The sequence below is a fragment of the Galendromus occidentalis genome, unplaced genomic scaffold (genome assembly GCF_000255335.2).
Source record: "Galendromus occidentalis unplaced genomic scaffold, Mocc_1.1 scf7180000076729, whole genome shotgun sequence".
NCBI classification, from domain to species: Eukaryota; Metazoa; Arthropoda; class Arachnida; order Mesostigmata; family Phytoseiidae; genus Galendromus; species Galendromus occidentalis.
In genome coordinates this window covers 35,758-54,196 of record NW_003804718.1, presented here as the reverse complement: position 1 = coordinate 54,196, position 18,439 = coordinate 35,758, and the positions used below count along the sequence as shown (strand labels likewise).

Sequence of the window (18,439 nt, the reverse complement as noted above, 5' to 3'; positions counted from 1 at the left end):
AATTCAGTGACACAGTGCGAACTCGGGCCGCGTACTACGACTGCGGGGCTTGGCGATTTCCCAATGATTTGTTTTTGCATAATGTATCTTCTTCATCCGCTCGAGAAGTTGCGCATTCAATGTAGCGACCAGGGTCCTCATGAGCTGATTTTCGTGTCTCCAGCACGATGAGTGAACCGCACGTGACGACTCAATCAACGCCCCTTGCCACAGAATCGTAGTTATTGTTTCAGTACGGGAGCGAGCGGATGAGCGGACGAAGACGGAAACCCGGAGCGGAATCGACATCGGCAGCAGTCTGAGAGCCACAGCCCTTGATGGTTCCCGATACTGGGAGCGACGATCGCCCCGGAGGAGCTCCTCCTCGGACTGAATCGAACCAGAAGTCTCAGATGTACTTCCGCAGATCTTTAGAAAGATGCAAGTGTGAGGAGTCGCGGCCTCAACCCTCGGGGATGTCAAACACGGAAACTTATTCCGGGGATCGATCTGTACATTGAGATGGGAATCCCCGGTGTGACGGATGAGAAACTCACCGGCGAAACCGTGCTGCTACTCAAACCGCCCCGCTCCATCTTCGTGCATCCATTGGAACTCGCTCTCAAGGAGGCGGATCTTCTATCTTCTATGATATAATAATAATAATAATAATTACCATATTGAGGTGAACTTGATTCTTGTGCATTCGTTTTTTTAGTTTCTCCGTCTGCGCTTTCTCCTCCCTCTGTCAATCTCTTTCGAAATTCTCGACGTCCTGCTTCGACCTGTACCGATTTTTCCGAGTAAGAATCATCGGTTTACCAAACCGTCTCTGCAAAAAATCGCCGTCCAAAAACAGACGGACTTCCACGCCTTCGCTCGCTGTTATGTATTATTCAGCTCGGATTAGTCTCAAGAATAGATATCTGTTACAATCGACTCCTGTCGTGCGCCCAGAAGAAACTAATTACAACACGACTGACGGAGTCTTTCATTTCCTCATCAGAAAGTAAACATCGGGTACCGCATCATCAACATGAACTATCTCAAACATACTCTCCATCGCCGTACCCATTGCTGCTGTTCTTGCCGCAGCTGTCGTCGACATCTCAACGGGAGGAGCAGCATCGGCATTCGACGAGCGAGAAACCTCTCCGCTCATTAGGCGTCGGATCAGAACTACCTCCGACGAAATGAGCATCTATATTACTCCTTCACTCATTCTCACGCTCGCTCGCTCGCTCGCTTGCTTGCTTACTGGCTCGCGAGCAGGCTCGCTTGAAGGCGAAAATTCACAGCAGTTCACTCACTAACACGTTCTGCAGTTGCTGGAGTCACGACTCGCGTGACCGTTACATGTGCCGCCACGCAGATGCACCCGACGGGAAGGCTACTCCGAACGAATGGTTCCGCAGACAAGTCTCTGCGACCAGGCAAGCGGCCGTCCGCTAGTGGGGGCGATCTCCTTGCACGGTGACGATTCCCACCCGGCCGTGTTGGAAAGAGCCTACTGGAGTCGCCGCTAAAGTCGCGGTGCTTCGAGGTGAGGCGTTTTTTTTTTCGGTTTTTCCTATCTGAGCATGCCGCACACAGTATGTACAGTGAAAAAACAAGAAGACTCGAGAGCGAGGTCATCCCTATCATCGGTGATCCTTCAGAGACCATCCGAGGGTGCGAGAACTCGATGACGACCTTCTCGCACCATGAACCAATGGGAGTATCACGCTTTCTGGTTTGTTTGACCACCAGAGCGTGGGCGAATCACTTAGAGCGCGTTTTGTATCGAAACGACGGCTAACAAGTCTGCGGAGTCGCACCCAGCTGGGGGAAATCCGCCTGCGAAAACGTCGGACACTCCGAACCCTCGGATCCGCTTGCGTTCGGGGAGCTCCGGTTTGAGTCGGTGACGCTCTTGGCGTGGCCTTCGAAAATCAGCTGATGACTCAAGGAATATCTGTCGCCGCTCTCGCGATTGATGCAAGTCAGCTGGGCGCAGGGAACAGATCCCGAATAACCGACGACACGAGCGAGCACGATATTATTCGCTTCGTCAGCGTGCGATTTCAGCGCGTTGATAGACTCGTTCGGCCAAGTGCCTCCGGGATTCGGAGACTCCATGTCGGCGAGGATCACTTCAATGGCTTGGAAAGGGATGTAGATGAAATCTGAGCGAATCTGCTTCAACCGACTCGGATGGAGGACGTCGAAGCCACCGTAGTCGACGAACTTCACACGAACTTCCTCGCGACTGATGACGCGATCGATTGCCACTCGGTACCAACTGAAACTATCCTGAACGACACAGATGGCGTTGGGGCGGAGGGAATTCTCGGGGAGCGCAGGGGGCTCGGCGCCAGGCGCGCCATGCACAGCGGCCATTTTCAACTCGAGCTGCATGAACAGATCGTAGGTTGTGTTCTGAGGAGACTGCAGGAAGAGACGGTTGCATCCTTCCATCGCGGTCACGATGACCATTGTGTCTTGGTCCTCCGGAAGACTCAGATAACTGAAATTCGGAATGAGCTGCTCAATTCGAGGAGAAATCGACCGAACGCTCAGTCTTCCAGCGCCGATGACAATCTCGAAAATTATTCAGAGCCCTCAGAGTGAAACCTTAACCGGTTATCGCTTCGCTCATACCTCGGTGTAAGTCCGGAAAGTCCTACGAGGCTCTGTCTGTCCATCGGACTGAGCGTCAAGTGAGGATAAAGCTTGAGCGGGAACCTAAAATAGAAATGGGTTCAGCATGGGCCCCCTACGGTGACTCGAGCGGATGCTAACGATGATAGAAAGATGTAAGTCATGCACCTCTTCCACGGCGACTACGCCGGTCCGACTACATCTTTGAATATTGGATACTCACTTCTTCCGAATCTCCGCCATAGCCAGCTTGACACTCTCTTCGAGTTTGCCGACCACGTAGACTTGTTTGAGACTGATGTCTATCGGATGAGGTCGAACTGTGACAATCGCTCCAGTCCTATCGCGGATATCCTTGACGTTGGCGCCGTGTCGACCGATAAGACGACCGCAAAGATCCGCGGGGAGCTCGAACTCGTGTTTGAATTTGTAGAGCACCGAGGTCACGGATGAGGGACAGGAATCGCTGCCGGCTAGAGATCAAGTATGCGTTTCATGAGACCGAGGGCGTTGTTAGGAGCTTGGCGGATCTGTCCGAACGAAATCGCCTTTTCTGCGACGTTCCTGATGTAGAGTAGCTACCTGGAGTAATTGAAAGTGAGATCTCACCTTGAGAGGAGTCGGCGCTACCCTCACTCTTGCTGTCGGTGACAACATCGCTCTCTGTACTCTGTCTCCTGGCATTGTTGTTATTCCGATCGTCACTGTTGTTCCTGGCCTTCGAAGAACTCGAGTCGACTTGTTCCTTGTTTATGTGATCCTTGCTACGCGTGGCCGCTTTGCGTCGGGAAACTTTCTCTTTCACCGGGGAACCATCTTTCTTGGCGACACTCTTCCTGATTTCGCGAGTGGGCGAGGCGCCCGGTGAGGACTCGAGCTGCTTCGCAGGCTCTGCGATCTCGGCGCTCGCAGAGTCACCAACATCCGCCGTGGGGCATTCGGCGGGGGAAGCGACGGCTTCTGGGGCTTTCTCAGTCATGTCGATTGCGGCTGCGCTTCTACAAATATCCGCGACTATTTCTTCAACTTCCGGACAAATCGCTCCCAGTGCCGTCCCTAGAGCAGCTACGGCCGCCACTTGAGGACTGGGTTCTGGTCTCGGAGTCGTCTGTGTCCGCTGAAGCTCAGACTCCTCGATCGAAATCGTCGAGGTTTCAACGAAGAGCGACGAAGAGTCAATCCCGTTGGCTTGCGAGTACACGGCGCTGAACGACTGTGAAGAAAGTACTTTGATGAGCACCAATGCAGCTCTGTCGAATTCGAGAGTTGCGAGGGAATCACGAGCCCCTCTCCGAAGTCTCGGGGGTGTCATGGGATTAAGATTCTCTGTTCTCGGTCTAGTCTGCTAATCTATTTCTCTAATGCGAGAGAATCAGAGGGACACCACGAAGAAGAGGATATGATCGATACTATGAAGGTACAGCAAGATATCGGAAAATAATGAATTCAATAATGTACCTCTTCAATAAAATCGGATGCCTGTTCAACCAATTGTTCGCTATTCTCTAACGAAGGGGTGCCTTTTGGGCTCCCGATGCCGGAGTCGAGTCGCAAGTCATCAGCGCCTGTCTCAGGCGCGACTATCGCAGAAATTTGCATGCACTCATTTTCCTGCTGGTCGAGGCAATCCGACGCCAGTGATGAGCATTCGAGAGCATCGCCCTTTGTTTCCTCACACTCTGCCGATTGCTGCTGCTGCTGCTCCACCTGCTCTTGTTGTGGTTTCTTCTTCTGCTTTCTACCTTTGTTACACGATTGCATGCGGAGCACATAGACTACCGCTAGCGCGAGGACACAAGCTGCTCCGGCAGCGAGTATCAGTTTTTGAGACTTGACTGCCGACGACATCATATACTTCTTGCCCAGCTTCTGCAAGAGCAAAGCACCTCTAAATTTTCCTGTGAATCACTTCGACTGCTGAGACACGTTGAGACAGAACGTGCATGCCGAATGACCGTACAGCGCTCGGTCACGCTTCGCGTGTCAAGCGTATGTTCGTCACCGTGAATTGGAACAGCGCTGACGGACTCTCCTCAAGATCCCTCATTCGCGCTCCCCGAAGAGGGACCTAGCGAGAGAAACGAAAGCGCATCGAGGTGAGCACGGACCGTTCGCCAGATCAAATCAGAGCCAGGTACAAGGCCCAGCAAGACTTGACGGACGAATACTAGAGCGATTCTCGAATGATCCACCAACCGGATGTAACAATGTTTCTCCTCAATCGTTCGGATGACTCTAAGTCCTAGATCCGCGCTGACGATGGCAACACGAGAAATTCGACTTCACTCCGATGCTTGACCACGAAACTTTCTCGACCGATAGGTGAGAGATGTTTTTTGGGGAAAACCCAGCGAACTTCGACAGCGATCGCGAGATCGAGCGAAACCAACCTTGAAGGCTCACCGTAGATCAACCACTGAACTTAGAGGTGACTACTATAAGGGACAGATCTCCAGCTCAGATGCTCTACGGCCGGCATGCTTCGAAGCAATTCGAAGCCGAGCTCCGATCGAGTCCCGATGAGACCTGCGGACGGCAATGCGCGTCCACCCGAAGAGGAATACAGGAACAGACGATAAGCCCGAGAGTTCACGTTCTGACGAAATCACCGACACCACGCGCAGAGCGAACTAGTTCAATAAGGTTGTTTCTCGTCGCTAGCAGAGGACACAATCGCCGTGGTCGTCGTCAGCATCTAGAGACCAACCGCTCCGGAAGAGCAGCGGCCACAGCAGTAAAGCAAACTGGCCCGACCTAACGGTCCTTTGGTACTCGGCGTGAACGTACGAAGGAGTTTCTCTCGCGTCTTCGCGTCTTCGCGCCTTCTGGTGGAAGACTCTAGCCTGAACCGGTGTTTCCCTCAATATTTCGGTCTGGATCGAGTTCAGAAGTCATATCGGCTGCATCGAGAATTATCCGTAGGGATGGAACGTAGCAAAGCATAACGTGATCGCCGTCGCTGTGAGAACGGCTGCCGCATTCGGCTCCACAGCGGAATTCAGTGAATCTAACGGAGAGACTTATCCGTTTTCTCGAACAGCTGCGCGCAGAGGATTCACTTAAAATCTACGGCGATCGGAACGACGAACATCGACACGCCGGCAGCGGCAACGACCTGGCTCGGGCCATGCGCGCACGAGTAACCTTGAGATCGTCAAAACTCGAAGCGATCCAAAATTCTGATTTCCGAAAACCATCAGCGAGAATCCACGCTCTCTTCACGAGACGATGACAACTCACAAGGGGAACTGTCACGGGAGAAACGCGCCGTTCCAAACGGCGAACGAGACAGTCAAGGGGCCGAACTCGATGAGTCTAACCAAAAGCCGCGACAAGCCTCGTGTTTGGTCCGGTGGTCCGAAGCTCAACGTAGCGCCGTTGGTTCGCGAGCCCGCGTTCCGCAAAATCCGGGAACTTACCAGCTAAATGCGAGCCTCCGACAGCGTTCGACAGTCGTTGAATCGACGCACACCGCTCACGCTGGATCGTCACACGCCACACGTGAATACACTTTGTGAACACGCGCGCTTCCGATGCTGCTTCACTGCTGGTGGTGCTGTTGTTCTTCTTCTTCTACAACGAACAAGTACCACAACCACGCCACACCAGACACATACACATTGGGCGCCGCCGCTGCTACCATGGACCCATCCGTGCTTCGAGAGGGATAGAGGGAGAGAGAGAAGTCACCAAGAGCCGGTAGAGGGCGCGCTCGTCCCCCAATGGCGGTAGATTCGAAATAGCCTCACACCGTCGTCGTCGTCGAGGAGCAGCACGCAGCGGCAGCAGCGGGAGAAACAGATGTAACAGATTGACTCCGGTCTGCGATATTCCAGATGACTTGCGACTCGACAGCACTGTTGAGGGAACTCTATCTAATGCTCACCTGAGATAAGTTCTGAAGAAGCGGTCGGCGGAGAGAGGAATACGATTCAGCACGCGGTCGAGAGTGAAAGTTCACGAAACCGAATTCTCTCTTGGACCATGTGTTCCGGCGAATGTTTTCTTTTCCGGTATTCGTAGTCGGACTCAGACACCAATGCACACCACAGCAAATTGAGGTCAAACACTAAGTTCCCAGGCCCAAAACTACAGTATCGAACAGGAAGCACGTTGAAGCACGCGGTTTGTTGTCACTCCCACTCAGAGGCGTGTGATCGAGTTTTCCTCACGGTGTCGTCCCAGCGTTTGGCGCAGAAAGTTCGGCTGCCACTTCCTAAGCTGTGGAGAGAAGCAGTCGCTGTCGTCACCGTAGACTACTGTTGCTTCTTTCTCTTCGATTGATCGCTCTACACGCAGTCACTCGATTGTCGTTGGCCGGCCTGCTGCTACAACACGACAACAGCAAGAATCGCGCACGACCTCGTGTTTCCGCTAGGCGCGAGCGAGTGACTTGGAGTGTCTATGGAAGTGTTCCCAGGGGTGAGAGGGAAACCGTCTGCTTCTGATGATGCTGAATTGGCCTCGAGCAACCCTGCGGCCGCCGCTGCTGGTGTGGTGGCGGGCGCGCTATGGTCGGCTGTACGGGGATAGACGGGAAACCTGTCCCTCCGCCACCTGCTTCATTAAGCGTACGATCACGAAGATTTGTCCTCATGGAAATATTCGTATAGGGATGACGCGGGAGAAGTTCAATGGAGCAGGGAGCTCCGTCTGCTGAAGGCACTTGATGATCCTTGATGAAAATCCTTGCAGAAGAGGGCGGTCCCTACCTACCGAGATTCCTTGATTCTGATAATCTCGATTGCCGACGCATCATGAATATTAAATCGCCCCGAGGCCTTATACAGCGTAATCGAGTAGAACGAGGAGTCCGTCGGGGACTCTCTTCGCTCCGCGCACTAAACCGAATGGAGTTTCCTGCGTCTGCCCACCAAGTATCCAAGCACACGAAAATCATGGATAGAATCCTAGAAAAGAGAGCTTGTTTTCCGTGTACGAATTGTGTGTTCAGAGGTTCGATTTGATGAGCGCTGATGGATATAGATCGGAGTCGTGAGCGCAGTATGCGGCGGACGAACAGTCAGTTCAGGAGGGAAACGGCCAGGGGATCTAATTTCCTCTGATCTCGATTGCACCTCTCCTGATCACTGCTACTTATTAATAAAGGTCCCCCCCCATGCCTACTTCTCCGGAAAATTAATGCGTATTGCTGAGCTCACGACGCCGATATCCTTCTCGAAATATTATGCTCCGTATGGGTCACGAAACTCTGTCTCGCACATCGCGAAGCACATCACATCGCTCGGAGGAGGTTCCCGATTGTTCCCTGTCGTGAGCGCCTCACAAATTGACATTCGGGATCGTTCGCGCCGACATATTCACTCAATAGCCAACAGCCTTCTATAGGCTATTGGCTATTGAGTGCCTCCCTCATATTCAAAAGAGCAGTCTCCAGGGCGCAGAATTTCCCGGAGCTTGGAGTTTGTTTTTTTTGGACCCGGAGTCACGAATCTTCATTGAGTTGAATCATGCTGGATCCCTCAACATGGCTCGGCAGTGGGCGAATGGGTGTCCCTCAAAGTTGGGAGCATCTCAGAACGCGCCGAGCCGAACGGAGCGAAGATTATCGATTCCCTTAGTGGGTAGGATGCGATTCTTCAGATTTTTCGCCACTACAGATGTCATCCGAGAGCTCGGAATCCGGGAGTGTGGTCCAGCCCGAGAAATATGATGAAGAGTCAGCGCTGGTACCGAGACTTGCCTATGTCGATCCGGCGCGTAGCCCTTGAGTTCACTCATATCTCTCAGCCTACGCGAAGTGAGCTAGGGAATTTCAACTGATGAAAGGATGAAGCAGATGGGTCCACTAAGCCCTTGTCTTTCCAGACTCCATCCCTGCATCAGGAACCTGGCTACTCTCGAACGCGAGTAGGACGGTCACGGATGCGGTTATAAATAGATTGTCGCTCCATACTTTTCCGTTGAACAAATGACATATGAGCGACCCACATGAATTAACGGTGTACTGCCTCGGCAGCGATCGATGCCACCCCCCTGGAGAACCCAGAGAAGGTTCCGTCCATTCCCATTCATCAGAGCTGTGGCCGTCAGATCCCCGATAGAATATCATCGACACCTGCGATGGGATGTGCTCGAGAGTCGGGCAAACCCGATTAGAGAAGTCAATCTGAGTGCAGGAGAATCTGTTTATCCAGGGTCTTTTCACGGGGCCGGGTCGACTTCGGGAAGTTTCGGAGAACACGCCGCCGCGCCGGTCGCTCGTTTGACCACGTCTTCCGGTGACGCTGTCCATTGAGAACTTCTCCCGCACCAGAGAACCGCCCACCTGAGAAGTCGATCTCTGCATGTCGTGATCGCCTCTACAATTTTTCGAGGAGATCGTGACGCTCCAAGTTGATCTTAGCTTCGATCCGAGATTGAAACATTTCGAAACCCGAAATCCGTTCACGAAGATTCCCGCGTTCCTCGATCAACAAACCGAGCCGTCGCATGATCCTTATGCTCCACTTATGTAGATGAGCATGGCCTTCGGTGATGTTCTCGCGATAACGGTGCTCCTGATCTCGTTCCCAACCGGTACTGAACCGATTGATATGCTTCGCGATTCAGGTTTCCGTCTCGGAAAATCGGTGTCGGGACGTAACGCTGTCGTGTCTTTCAGCTTACTCTTATCGATGTCTTCCTGTGCCTACATGCCCGGCTCCGTGCATTCTCGGGAACGAGGAGGTCACGGGATGCGAAATGTGCATATGTAAGACTCTTTCGCAAGATAGCAATTGAACCTTTCTGGTCCCAGTGGGTGGAGGAATCGTTCCTTATTCATCACTGGGTCCTACGATTATTTTCCAGGCCCGCCTTGCAACTTGTGCTGCCAAGGTTATTGTTACCAGCCATTTTACTACAACATCTTCACTACCTTAAGATGTCCCCTAGGATGTTGCCGCTCGTCAAAGCCCATGGAAATGAGTTGTTGTCGCCAAGGGCTTTGTACCAAAGCCCATCTGTGGTGGAGAACTTTTTTCCCAATGGATTGAGTCACTATACATAATGTCCCACCCTTCGGCTGCTTTTCCGGTCTCCTTGCGTCGAACCCCTCAAGAACAGACATAATAAAACTACTGCGAAGCGACGACACGGTGGGGTGCTCAATTTTCGATCACCTTCTCTTCGGTTCCCACTCGGAAATCTCCCGCCTACGACGAGTCGAGCGTCGACCCCCGACGGGAGCGGCGCGCATATCCCTAGAGGAACGAATTCTCATCCCGACCGATCGCTAGAGACGAGGCGATCGTATTCTTTCAAGCTCTAGGCTTGGGGATCTAAGCTCAACATTGAGTTCTCGGCGTTCGAACATGTGGTAGGTGCATGAACAATAGCAGAGCGGGAGCTCCCATAACTGAAGACGCTTTCCGATGGACATGAGGATATGCGTTCTGACTCCTTGCGATGTCTTCAAAAGCATGAAGTAGAAAGGCGACTTCACAGATGCAGCTCGTTCAGAGTAGATTCTATAGAAATCGACATCTCGATGTCTCATGAACTCATGACTGACATGAAGATAAGTGCTCCCCTGTGCGTGTCCTCCGTTCTAGCGGTGCGTCGGGTCTCTCGGCCTCAAGCCTCCCAGGAGCCTACTCGGGTGGCGAACGGATCCTGGGCCGTCGGCGCAATGGAGGGAGAACGGAGTCCGGTGGGCCTGCGACATCGGGGCCGGGATCGGCTCAGGGGAGAAGACGGCCGTGGGGTTCACGAAAAAATTATTGAGATATCACAGCGGAAACGGGGCCGAGGAAGGCGGGCGCAAGAATTTTCCAGGGACATCGCGGGGGCTTTCGGTCGGAGCGGAGAACGAGACAGAGATCCCTAAAATGACTCTCGGCTTCCGAAAAGTGAACCGCAATCGTGGCAACGCGCAACGCACTCAGAGCCAATGTAACGGGCACCGGAGACGTCACGAGATGCGGCAGCAAACTTTTCCTCTCATCCGTAAAGATGTCTCGATGCTAGTGAATTGGCTTCCACGCGGCTCCGTACGCTGACCCTCGGTGCCGAGTGCCAAGGAAATTGGACTACCTTTCCCATATCATATTGGCACTTTCTTCCGTCTCCCCGGAAAACCGACGCCTTCTCCGCAGCGCTCAGTTGAAAGTCAAAGACTTGCAGGAGCTCCCGTCCGAATACCGCGCCGCGCCGAGAGACTTCATCTGCAAGTCTGGCTTCCCGCGAGTCTCGACGACGCTCGTCGAACCCCTAGTCGCACCCTTACGATGTAAACAATCAATATTTCGGCTCCATTTTTCAAAAAGTCAGTCAAGGCTCGAGAGTTCTGCGGTGTTGTGGGCAACGAAATAAACCGACGTCTAACGATTTCAGAGAAGGAAAATGGAACTGCTTTCGAACGACGTGAGGAATTGCGCTCACTTGTGAATTGCCCCCAGAGGTATGTTTGCCGGAGGCGCATTTCGCTGGAATCCGATCCTCGAGCACCTGATCGAATGACTTCTGAATAATAATTCAATTTCGAATAATGTGAATCCCGTACCGTCAAAAACCCTGTCTATCGCTGCGACCTGCGAAATTGTGGTTGGCTCACTCGTATGGGGATGAGAGTTCGATCGATTGGCTCCTCTTCGTGCTTACACGAGACGACAAGCTTTTCTGGGGACCTGAAATGGGTCGCGTCTTTTAATGGGGAATGATTTAAGGGGTCAGATCGTGATGACTCCCTCAGTAGGTATCCATCGCAGACATTCCGCTTGATCCAGCGCTGACTGAACCGATGAAGCTCAGGAAGTTAGGACCGAAAGTCCCACAGAGAAACCTGGAGTCGTCGAGCAGCTACTCATGCCGGATCGGCCGATTGAGGGGGCGAACATGACTACCGGTGGTCACCGCTTCCGGAGATCCTCCATGGAAGGTGGTCGGCATCCATACCGGCGTCGAAATCCTGTTCTGTGAAGACCAATGCATCTGAGATAGAGATACTTCGATCATCCTTTTCGGGGATGACGTCGACGAAGATGGTGCGAGCTTCACGGGAGAGTCTGCGAGCGCTCGAGAGCTGCGAGAGCCCTCTCTTGCCGGGGAAATCCCTCGCCGCTGCGGGACGCTCCTGACTGCTTTATTTGTAAAAACAAAGAAGCCTCCTACGGCTGGATCGCCGATGAGCTGCACCTTGCGGCAGTGAGAGGTTGCTGTAGGGAGTCGTGGCAGGCAGTCATCCCTCGAATCTCGAATGAGGTAACACGATGCTTCTCGAGCAGCTACCCGCCATCATTCACCCCCCTTCCCCTCCAGGAGTTCACGCCCATTCACGATGCAAGAGCACACTTGCATAGTGAAAAGTGATGCACTCATCATGCGTGCAAGATTCCATTATGTTTCATGAAGCTCGATCATCTCCTCTTCGATAGTATCCTTCTCTGTTTGCAGGTCGCGTGGAGAGTCGCTCAAACGACTTGATCATTGAGCGCGGAGAGCAGCGTGCACGACGGTAAGACAATAATGGTCAAGGTTCAACCAATGCGGCGGTCGGCCAACAGGGAGGGCCCGAGTCCATCCACGCCCGAAAAGTCGATCGGCGACTCGGGAGCTTCCGAAACAGTATCGCCGGAGTTCTTGAAGAAATTGGCCGGATCGATAGAAAGCGCCCAAAAGATGCTGGCGGAGCTGCTACAGAAACAGGATCAACTCCTGTCGACCGGAGGGACTTTGACGCGGGAGCGTTGTCGAAGTGAGGAACAACCAGAGTCAGCGTCGCTGGAGCCGGTCGAGAGTGCTCCGGATTCCGGTGTATGCGAGCTTTTTGGGAGAACCGAGACCCCTCGACGGCGACGTAGGCAGGTCTCGAGCTCGTCGGAAGGACTGTCACACTCGGCGGATTGTCAGGACTTGATGAGACTGTCGGCAGACAAGCGTCCGAAAATCGAGATGGTAGGAGAGGAGCTCACGGCACATTCGGAAGCAGCACGCCGATCTGTAGATACTCCAGAGCGATCGATAAGACTCATGGGGAGTCGCGGGGATGGTAGCGATGGGTCGGGGAGCGACCTCACGCCTTTCGGGGGAAAAACCGTTCCTGATCAAGCCCTGGAAGTTTCAACAGCGCGCTCCGAAGTCGATGAGACTTATGACATCATCTGCCCAGAAGAAACAACCATTCTCGAAGGCGCACCGAAATCCTCAAAAAGAATCAGAAGCTCCGCAGAAATCCATAAATTGCTGGTGCATATCAATCTCGGCCATTTTCCTCGGTGAGTGTGCCTTGCAATCACAATATGATTCTAGAATGTTAGGACATCAGCTCGTGTTGTTCTAACGTGGGCGAGATATTGTGAGCCAACAATGAGTGTTTGATTTTTCTCTCTCCAATGTTGAATATTTTCAGGAAACAAACTGATTTTTGGGTTTGGCATCAAAGAAAGGTGGACGGCATCTTCCACAGAGAGTGGGTGAAATCATTCTATAAGTCCCGCGGAATGGCATACCTCAACCTCAAATCAGGGACGACGCTCGCTTTCCCCTTGCAATAAACGGGAGCCTAATCCAAGGCCGAGAACCTGTGAAGGGAGAGACTGTGCGTCCACGGGGTGCTGATCCTTTGTGCGAGCTATGCGATTCCTCGAAAACTGTTTCTGGAGTCTGCAAGCGGCAGCAAACGGAGCTACAGCGCATCGTTATGTTTCGGAATCGGAGAAACGCCACGAACCTCGCCTTGTTCTCTGTATAATCCATGGTACGCTTCCGATGTACAGATGAGTAAATAAATATGTTTTAATGGAATCCCAGCTGACATCCCCCACAGAGTGGAGAAGCACTCCCGATTCACCCTGTGAGAACCACAGGTCGAGAATTTTCCGCACGACTTCCATCGCAGAACGCGGTCATTGAGCCTCAGGTTTCTGATCCTTCCGTGGAATCCTCATGTGTGTCTCACCGGTCTGTGGCAGCCCTTCTGTTTTCCTTTCTCCGCGGCTACCGGGTCGGTTCCGAAGCTGAACATCTGATGGCATGATGTCCCAGAATCGTTCCTGACGTCTCCTTCTAGTCAGACAGACGATCATCCATCAATGCAATTTTCGGGTTGAGAACTCGGGCGGCAAGGGACGATTCCGACGCTCGAATTTTCAAGGAGGTGCTCCCAAGAAGCAAATACATCCATTGCCCATCAGGGAAGGTATCTCATGTTCTAGGCACGCTCGATATCAGCACTCACCCGCGATCGGCTGATCGCTGCGGCCCATATTTGGCAATCAAGGTTACGACTGAGGAACAGAGGCGGTCAAGGAGCATCATTTATAGACTCAATCGTTCGGTATATCACAATATTACATCGCAAGATATATACATTCTTTTATTCATTAGACTTCGGGACCTCACTCGCTATTGTCGGAATCGCTGTAGGCCATGACGAGCCCCAGACCAGTCTTTGACTTGGCAGTAGTGCCCGAACTCGTACTCGAACAGCTGCTTTGAGGCATATCATCGACCTTTTTTAGTCGGATGGATTGCTTCAATTTGTTGGCTAAAGAGCCCGTTTGTTGTATTCTTGCGCTATTGAGGGGATCGCTTTTAGGCAATTTCTTCAATCGTTGTTCCTCCTCATCTGAATCGATATCCTTCACCCGTTTGATCCGTATTCCATCCTTTTTTTCAACTCCTCCCTGTCGCAGCAAGGCTTGCACTTCCGCTTCTATCTCCGACTCTTCCCTCGCTTGACGTTGCTCCGCCGTCTCCTTTTGCTGCTGTAGGTTTTTGTGCAACATGCCATCGAAATCGACCTCGGCCTGACGCTCGTTCAGCTCTTTGAGTTCTTCCAGAGCCTCGATTTTCTCCATTTCCAGGAGGGACTGCGCCGTTCGCTTTTCGAGCATCTTCATCGGGTTGGCCTTGTCGTCTTCCTCTTCTGCGACTCGCTGAGCTTCGGCCAGTTTCTCAGCTGTTTGTAGAGCCTGTGTTGCGAAACATGAGTTGTTATTACGGACTCCGGTGCGGGAGCATTCCACGAAAGGACAAAACGCTCAAGGAGACTATATTCCTTCGTTCTGAGCCGCTGAAGCATGCTCCCCCTCGTCGACATACCTGAAAGTTTCTGGTGGCGCCATGCTCCAGATCGTAGTCGGCTTCTTTCGGGTTCGTCTTGAAAGTGATCTCCGCCAAACATCGCGGGCATCTGATGTAAAATCGGAATATACGGATACCGAAGTAATCCTGGTCCTGTACGGTTTCCTTCCGCGCGTTGAATTTCTTCCCCTAGAGAACGAAAACGGTTCGTGAGTCGTGAGAATACTCGACTCCATACATAAGAATCATGGAATCTCCGTTGACAGGGCGCAGATCCCCTTCACCGAATCGAGGAGAGTCGACATTCAATCAATGCGGCATACGAATTTTAAACCGGACCCACCTTATAAATGTATTCCGAGCACGTCGTGCATTTCATGTTGCACGGTGCCATCAATCGAACAACATACTGGCGATCCTTTGCAAGTTTGAGCCGAGGTATTTTCGCCGGATCGAAATCCGGCGGAAAGTACTTGTTGAGAACTTTTCGCTCAGACATGGCGAAATTCTAGAGCCGAGCTCGAAACGAAAAACGAGCTGCTGACCGCCGATGGAACGTTATCCGAAGTCTTGTTCTACACTGGAGGCAGAGCCTCAACAAGAGAGAGACAGAAAATATCCGAAAGGGAGAGGGGCACAGAGAGTGGCTGGAGGAAGAAGCGCGGGTAATTTCGAATATCGGGAGTATTTAGAGGGCTTCGGCCCAGTGGCTCCTGAGGTGGGAGCAAAAATGGATACGGGGAGAATCATCCTCCGCTATATTCACTCCCGCCTCACGGGCTCGCGGACATGCGGTGTTCGAGGGGCGCGCGGCATTTCCCTGAGAGCCGGGAGAATCCCCGGCAGGGACGCTCTTCTTTGAGCACCTAGTCGCATCTCCCTCGCTGCAAACAATCAGCGACGCCGCCACTGTCAGTGATCCGTTTTTCTGAGCACGACCAGAATTCACATGTCAGGCTTCTTCGGAGCCTCTGAGGATTTGTCTCTCGTCTGAACCCGGAAGAAAATTCGATCTCTGAGAGTGCCTCACTGAAGGTACGTGTATCGCGAAAATTCCTCATTGGTGTCCAAAGTCTCCCGAGAATCCGATAGCTTCAGGAACACCAATCGTAGGGTCGCACTCGCCTCAAAGAGCGGACTTCGTAAATGTGCAAAAGTACAAAGGAGAAGTCATCGAGGAGGGTGGGAAATTCGTCAAAGTCAGGAAGAGATGTGTGAAGCAAAGGATCTCTCGCACACACCTGACCATGACGGACGACCAGGGAGGTGTCGCCGCCAAGCGATCGGGAGTCGGTAGTCTAGATCCCGAGCCTCTTTTTTGAGCAGAATAGTGCGCCGTTCGACTGGCGAGAATTTCAGAATCGCTCTCGGAATAGCGATTGGTGATCAGCCTACCAGGACTCAACTGCAAAACTTATCCCCGACACTTCATGGAATTAGCATGAACGTGTCCTGGCGCGCGGAATCAGGCGCCCCCGGAATTCCTTTCACAATATATTGCATTTTCACCCCCGATAAAGCGGGCGTAGGATAAGGTGTGATTTTTCTTCTTTTCTTCTTGCAGATCTCCCTTCATAAATTTAGGAATATCCCATATCTGATAGAAAGCGCCTTGCCATGACAGAATTCGGAGCAGTTTCCAGCGCTTCGCAAACACCCGGGCAGCAGATATTGGTCAACTCCAGCGGAGCAGGCCAACAAACGTTCCTGATAAGCGGTCCCAATGGCAAAGTACAAGTAAGCTTCATGCTGCAAAAGTTTCGGACGGATTCAAAACTTACCGACAACTTTTGAATTATTTTTTCACGCTGAGCGAGCTCTCGGGGGGATTATTTCAATAGGCTCCTCACCCCGTGTGGCTAACCAAGCTTTCCGGTGGCACGTTTGCGTGGAGTAATGCGATCATTCTCATATTTGTGTTCTTCCCTTTTCGGTACTGCATGGTGTTTCATGAGTTTCACAAGTATTAACGTCTCCTTCCAATTGCAGACCGCGCGAAGGGTTAGTTTGGTTTATGTTCCGACATTTGTCTTTTCTCAGTTCATTCTCATTTCATGCATCGAGATTCAGACCACCGTTCTATAGCGACGGTGCTGCAAGGCAGATTGTGTTCTCAAAGACTTATCGTCTCCCTAGATGATTCCGGTATCTACAGCGACTTCCCAGCCACAGCAGACGGTTCTCATAACCAACGGTGCCCTCACGGGCTCATCATCGGATGGAACGAACACTGTAGTCTATCAACCGGTGACAGTAGACCAAACCGGTGGGCACACTGGAGCGACAAGCGTCTTCCCGGCCAGTCTGATCCAACAACTGCTTCAGCAATCAAGCCAGCAGAGTCAAACTTCTACAATCAGCGTACCGACCCAGAATGGCAACGTTATCATGCTGGTGCAGAATAATGGGACTGCAACCCCCATCCAATTGAGTCAACCGTTGACTACCCAGAGCCAGATACAAATTCAAAATGGGGTGGTGTCAAATAATCCGACTACAACAACAAATACGATTGCCTCTACTCAGGCGTTGCCCGCCGCTGATGTTGAAGAAGAACCGTTGTATGTTAACGCGAAACAATATCATAGAATTCTGAAGCGACGTCAGGACCGCGCGCGACTCGAAGCTCAGGGCAAAATACCCAAGGAACGAAGACGCTACCTCCATGAATCCAGACACCGGCACGCCATGAACAGAGTCCGAGGCGAAGGCGGACGATTCCACGCTCGTGATGAGAAAGAGACCGATGCGAACGGAACAGAGGAGTCTGCGGAGGGTCAGCAGTGTCTCAATGAATATTTCTCGCAGATTCCGAGTACATGAAGCTCTGACATGATCCGCGACGAGTGAGTCGGAGAGTACTGTGCTTCTCCCGTCTGAGCATTTAGGATTATTCATGGGAAAGGAGGAGCAGTCATTAGATACAGGCTCCCCTCGCTGCATATGAAACCGTTCGAGAACCGATTCGCAAGCTCCGCGCAGATTATACATATGTATGGAATTTAGGGGAGCACCCCTCACATCACCAGCCCTAACTTATATATGCCTCGCTCTGAGATACGGACCCAGACTATGATCGATGCGTAGCAGGAGGGTTTCCTAGGTTTTGGGTCGGAGCTCCGCCTCTTGGGCTCCCAGGAGGCGCGTCATCATCCGAATCCGGGACTCAACGAGGGAAACTCAAGAAACGCACCTGATTTTCGAATCTCCGGGCGTCCTGTACATCGATGCTCCTTTCAGAAAAAGATCGCGACGTGAACGACCAATCTCAGATGCTCTCGTTCTCGGTCCCGTGAAGAACCATGCTCAACGGTGGGCCAATGTTGTGAAGGCCGAGCGTTCTGGCTTTCGTCGTCGGAGTGTAAATTTTGGGTCGGCGTTTTCTTATCCCGAAGCTATGCGACCGACATCGCGGAGGGAGATCCTGGTTGAGGACCAGGAAGCGCATGGGCGATCACTATCCGAGATGTAAATCTTGAGGTGTGCTTAGTTAACTCGGCATAACGAAGTCGGGGGGAAACCTTATCGGGATCTTCGGTATGAATACTTACTCAGATACACCGCTCAGTCAGTGATAGGAATGCTCTGTGTATAAACTTTTACTCGAAATAAATCAATCTCTCCCGGAGCTCACCCGAGAGCTGCCGGAAGAGATGCCCGCCCTATGGTGGAGCGAGACGGATTTAATCGATCATCATTCTTCCGACGAAACTGAGTGAGACCAGAGGGTCTCTCCGCCTACGGGAAACGCGAGGGTCTACGGGCGCCAGCTCAAGGAGATAGGTAATGATGG

General features: G+C 52.2%; 4 protein-coding genes across 4 annotated transcripts; 2 read left to right on the top strand and 2 right to left on the bottom strand.

The window, feature by feature from the left end:
* Positions 1–1,385: 1,385 nt before the first annotated feature.
* LOC100906834 (KH domain-containing protein akap-1) lies at positions 1,386–4,467 on the bottom strand. Its single transcript, XM_003740084.2, has 5 exons — positions 4,078–4,467; positions 3,229–3,832; positions 2,843–3,092; positions 2,620–2,703; positions 1,386–2,485 (listed from the first exon to the last, which is right to left on the bottom strand). The coding sequence occupies exons 1-5, from the start codon at positions 4,465–4,467 to the stop codon at positions 1,774–1,776; spliced, it is 2,040 nt and encodes a 679-aa protein (XP_003740132.1). The 3' UTR covers positions 1,386–1,773.
* A 6,398-nt stretch (positions 4,468–10,865) lies between these two features.
* LOC108863707 (uncharacterized) lies at positions 10,866–13,360 on the top strand. Its single transcript, XM_018638213.1, has 3 exons — positions 10,866–11,023; positions 12,016–12,836; positions 12,971–13,360. The coding sequence occupies exons 2-3, from the start codon at positions 12,088–12,090 to the stop codon at positions 13,113–13,115; spliced, it is 894 nt and encodes a 297-aa protein (XP_018493729.1). The 5' UTR covers positions 10,866–11,023; positions 12,016–12,087; the 3' UTR covers positions 13,116–13,360.
* Positions 13,361–13,866: 506 nt separating this feature from the next.
* LOC100906543 (splicing factor YJU2) lies at positions 13,867–15,225 on the bottom strand. Its single transcript, XM_018638211.1, has 3 exons — positions 14,990–15,225; positions 14,665–14,835; positions 13,867–14,534 (listed from the first exon to the last, which is right to left on the bottom strand). Exons 1-3 carry the CDS (start codon positions 15,143–15,145, stop codon positions 13,959–13,961), a joined length of 903 nt encoding a protein of 300 aa, XP_018493727.1. The 5' UTR covers positions 15,146–15,225; the 3' UTR covers positions 13,867–13,958.
* Positions 15,226–16,263: 1,038 nt separating this feature from the next.
* Nf-YA (nuclear factor Y-box A) lies at positions 16,264–18,009 on the top strand. The gene is made up of 3 exons (XM_003740081.2): positions 16,264–16,383; positions 16,636–16,647; positions 16,783–18,009. Exons 1-3 carry the CDS (start codon positions 16,264–16,266, stop codon positions 17,467–17,469), a joined length of 819 nt encoding a protein of 272 aa, XP_003740129.1. The 3' UTR covers positions 17,470–18,009.
* The last annotated feature ends 430 nt before the right edge of the window (positions 18,010–18,439 follow it).

Bases quoted from the DNA above. Each gene is read 5' to 3' on its own strand.
- LOC100906834 (XM_003740084.2), bottom strand. From the start codon at position 4,467: ATGTCGTCGGCAGTCAAGTCTCAAAAACTGATACTCGCTGCCGGAGCA. The intron at 2,704-2,842 runs GTGAGTATCCAA...TTTCTATTTTAG, and splicing joins ATGGCGGAGATTCGGAAGAA to GTTCCCGCTCAAGCTTTATC. The intron at 2,486-2,619 runs GTATGAGCGAAG...TCCGAATTTCAG, and splicing joins CTTTCCGGACTTACACCGAG to TTATCTGAGTCTTCCGGAGG.
- LOC108863707 (XM_018638213.1), top strand. From the start codon at position 12,088: ATGGTCAAGGTTCAACCAATGCGGCGGTCGGCCAACAGGGAGGGCCCG. The intron at 12,837-12,970 runs GTGAGTGTGCCT...GAATATTTTCAG, and splicing joins AATCTCGGCCATTTTCCTCG to GAAACAAACTGATTTTTGGG.
- LOC100906543 (XM_018638211.1), bottom strand. From the start codon at position 15,145: ATGTCTGAGCGAAAAGTTCTCAACAAGTACTTTCCGCCGGATTTCGAT. The intron at 14,836-14,989 runs GTGGGTCCGGTT...TTCGTTCTCTAG, and splicing joins GCTCGGAATACATTTATAAG to GGGAAGAAATTCAACGCGCG. The intron at 14,535-14,664 runs GTATGTCGACGA...TTCGCAACACAG, and splicing joins GCGCCACCAGAAACTTTCAG to GCTCTACAAACAGCTGAGAA.
- Nf-YA (XM_003740081.2), top strand. From the start codon at position 16,264: ATGACAGAATTCGGAGCAGTTTCCAGCGCTTCGCAAACACCCGGGCAG.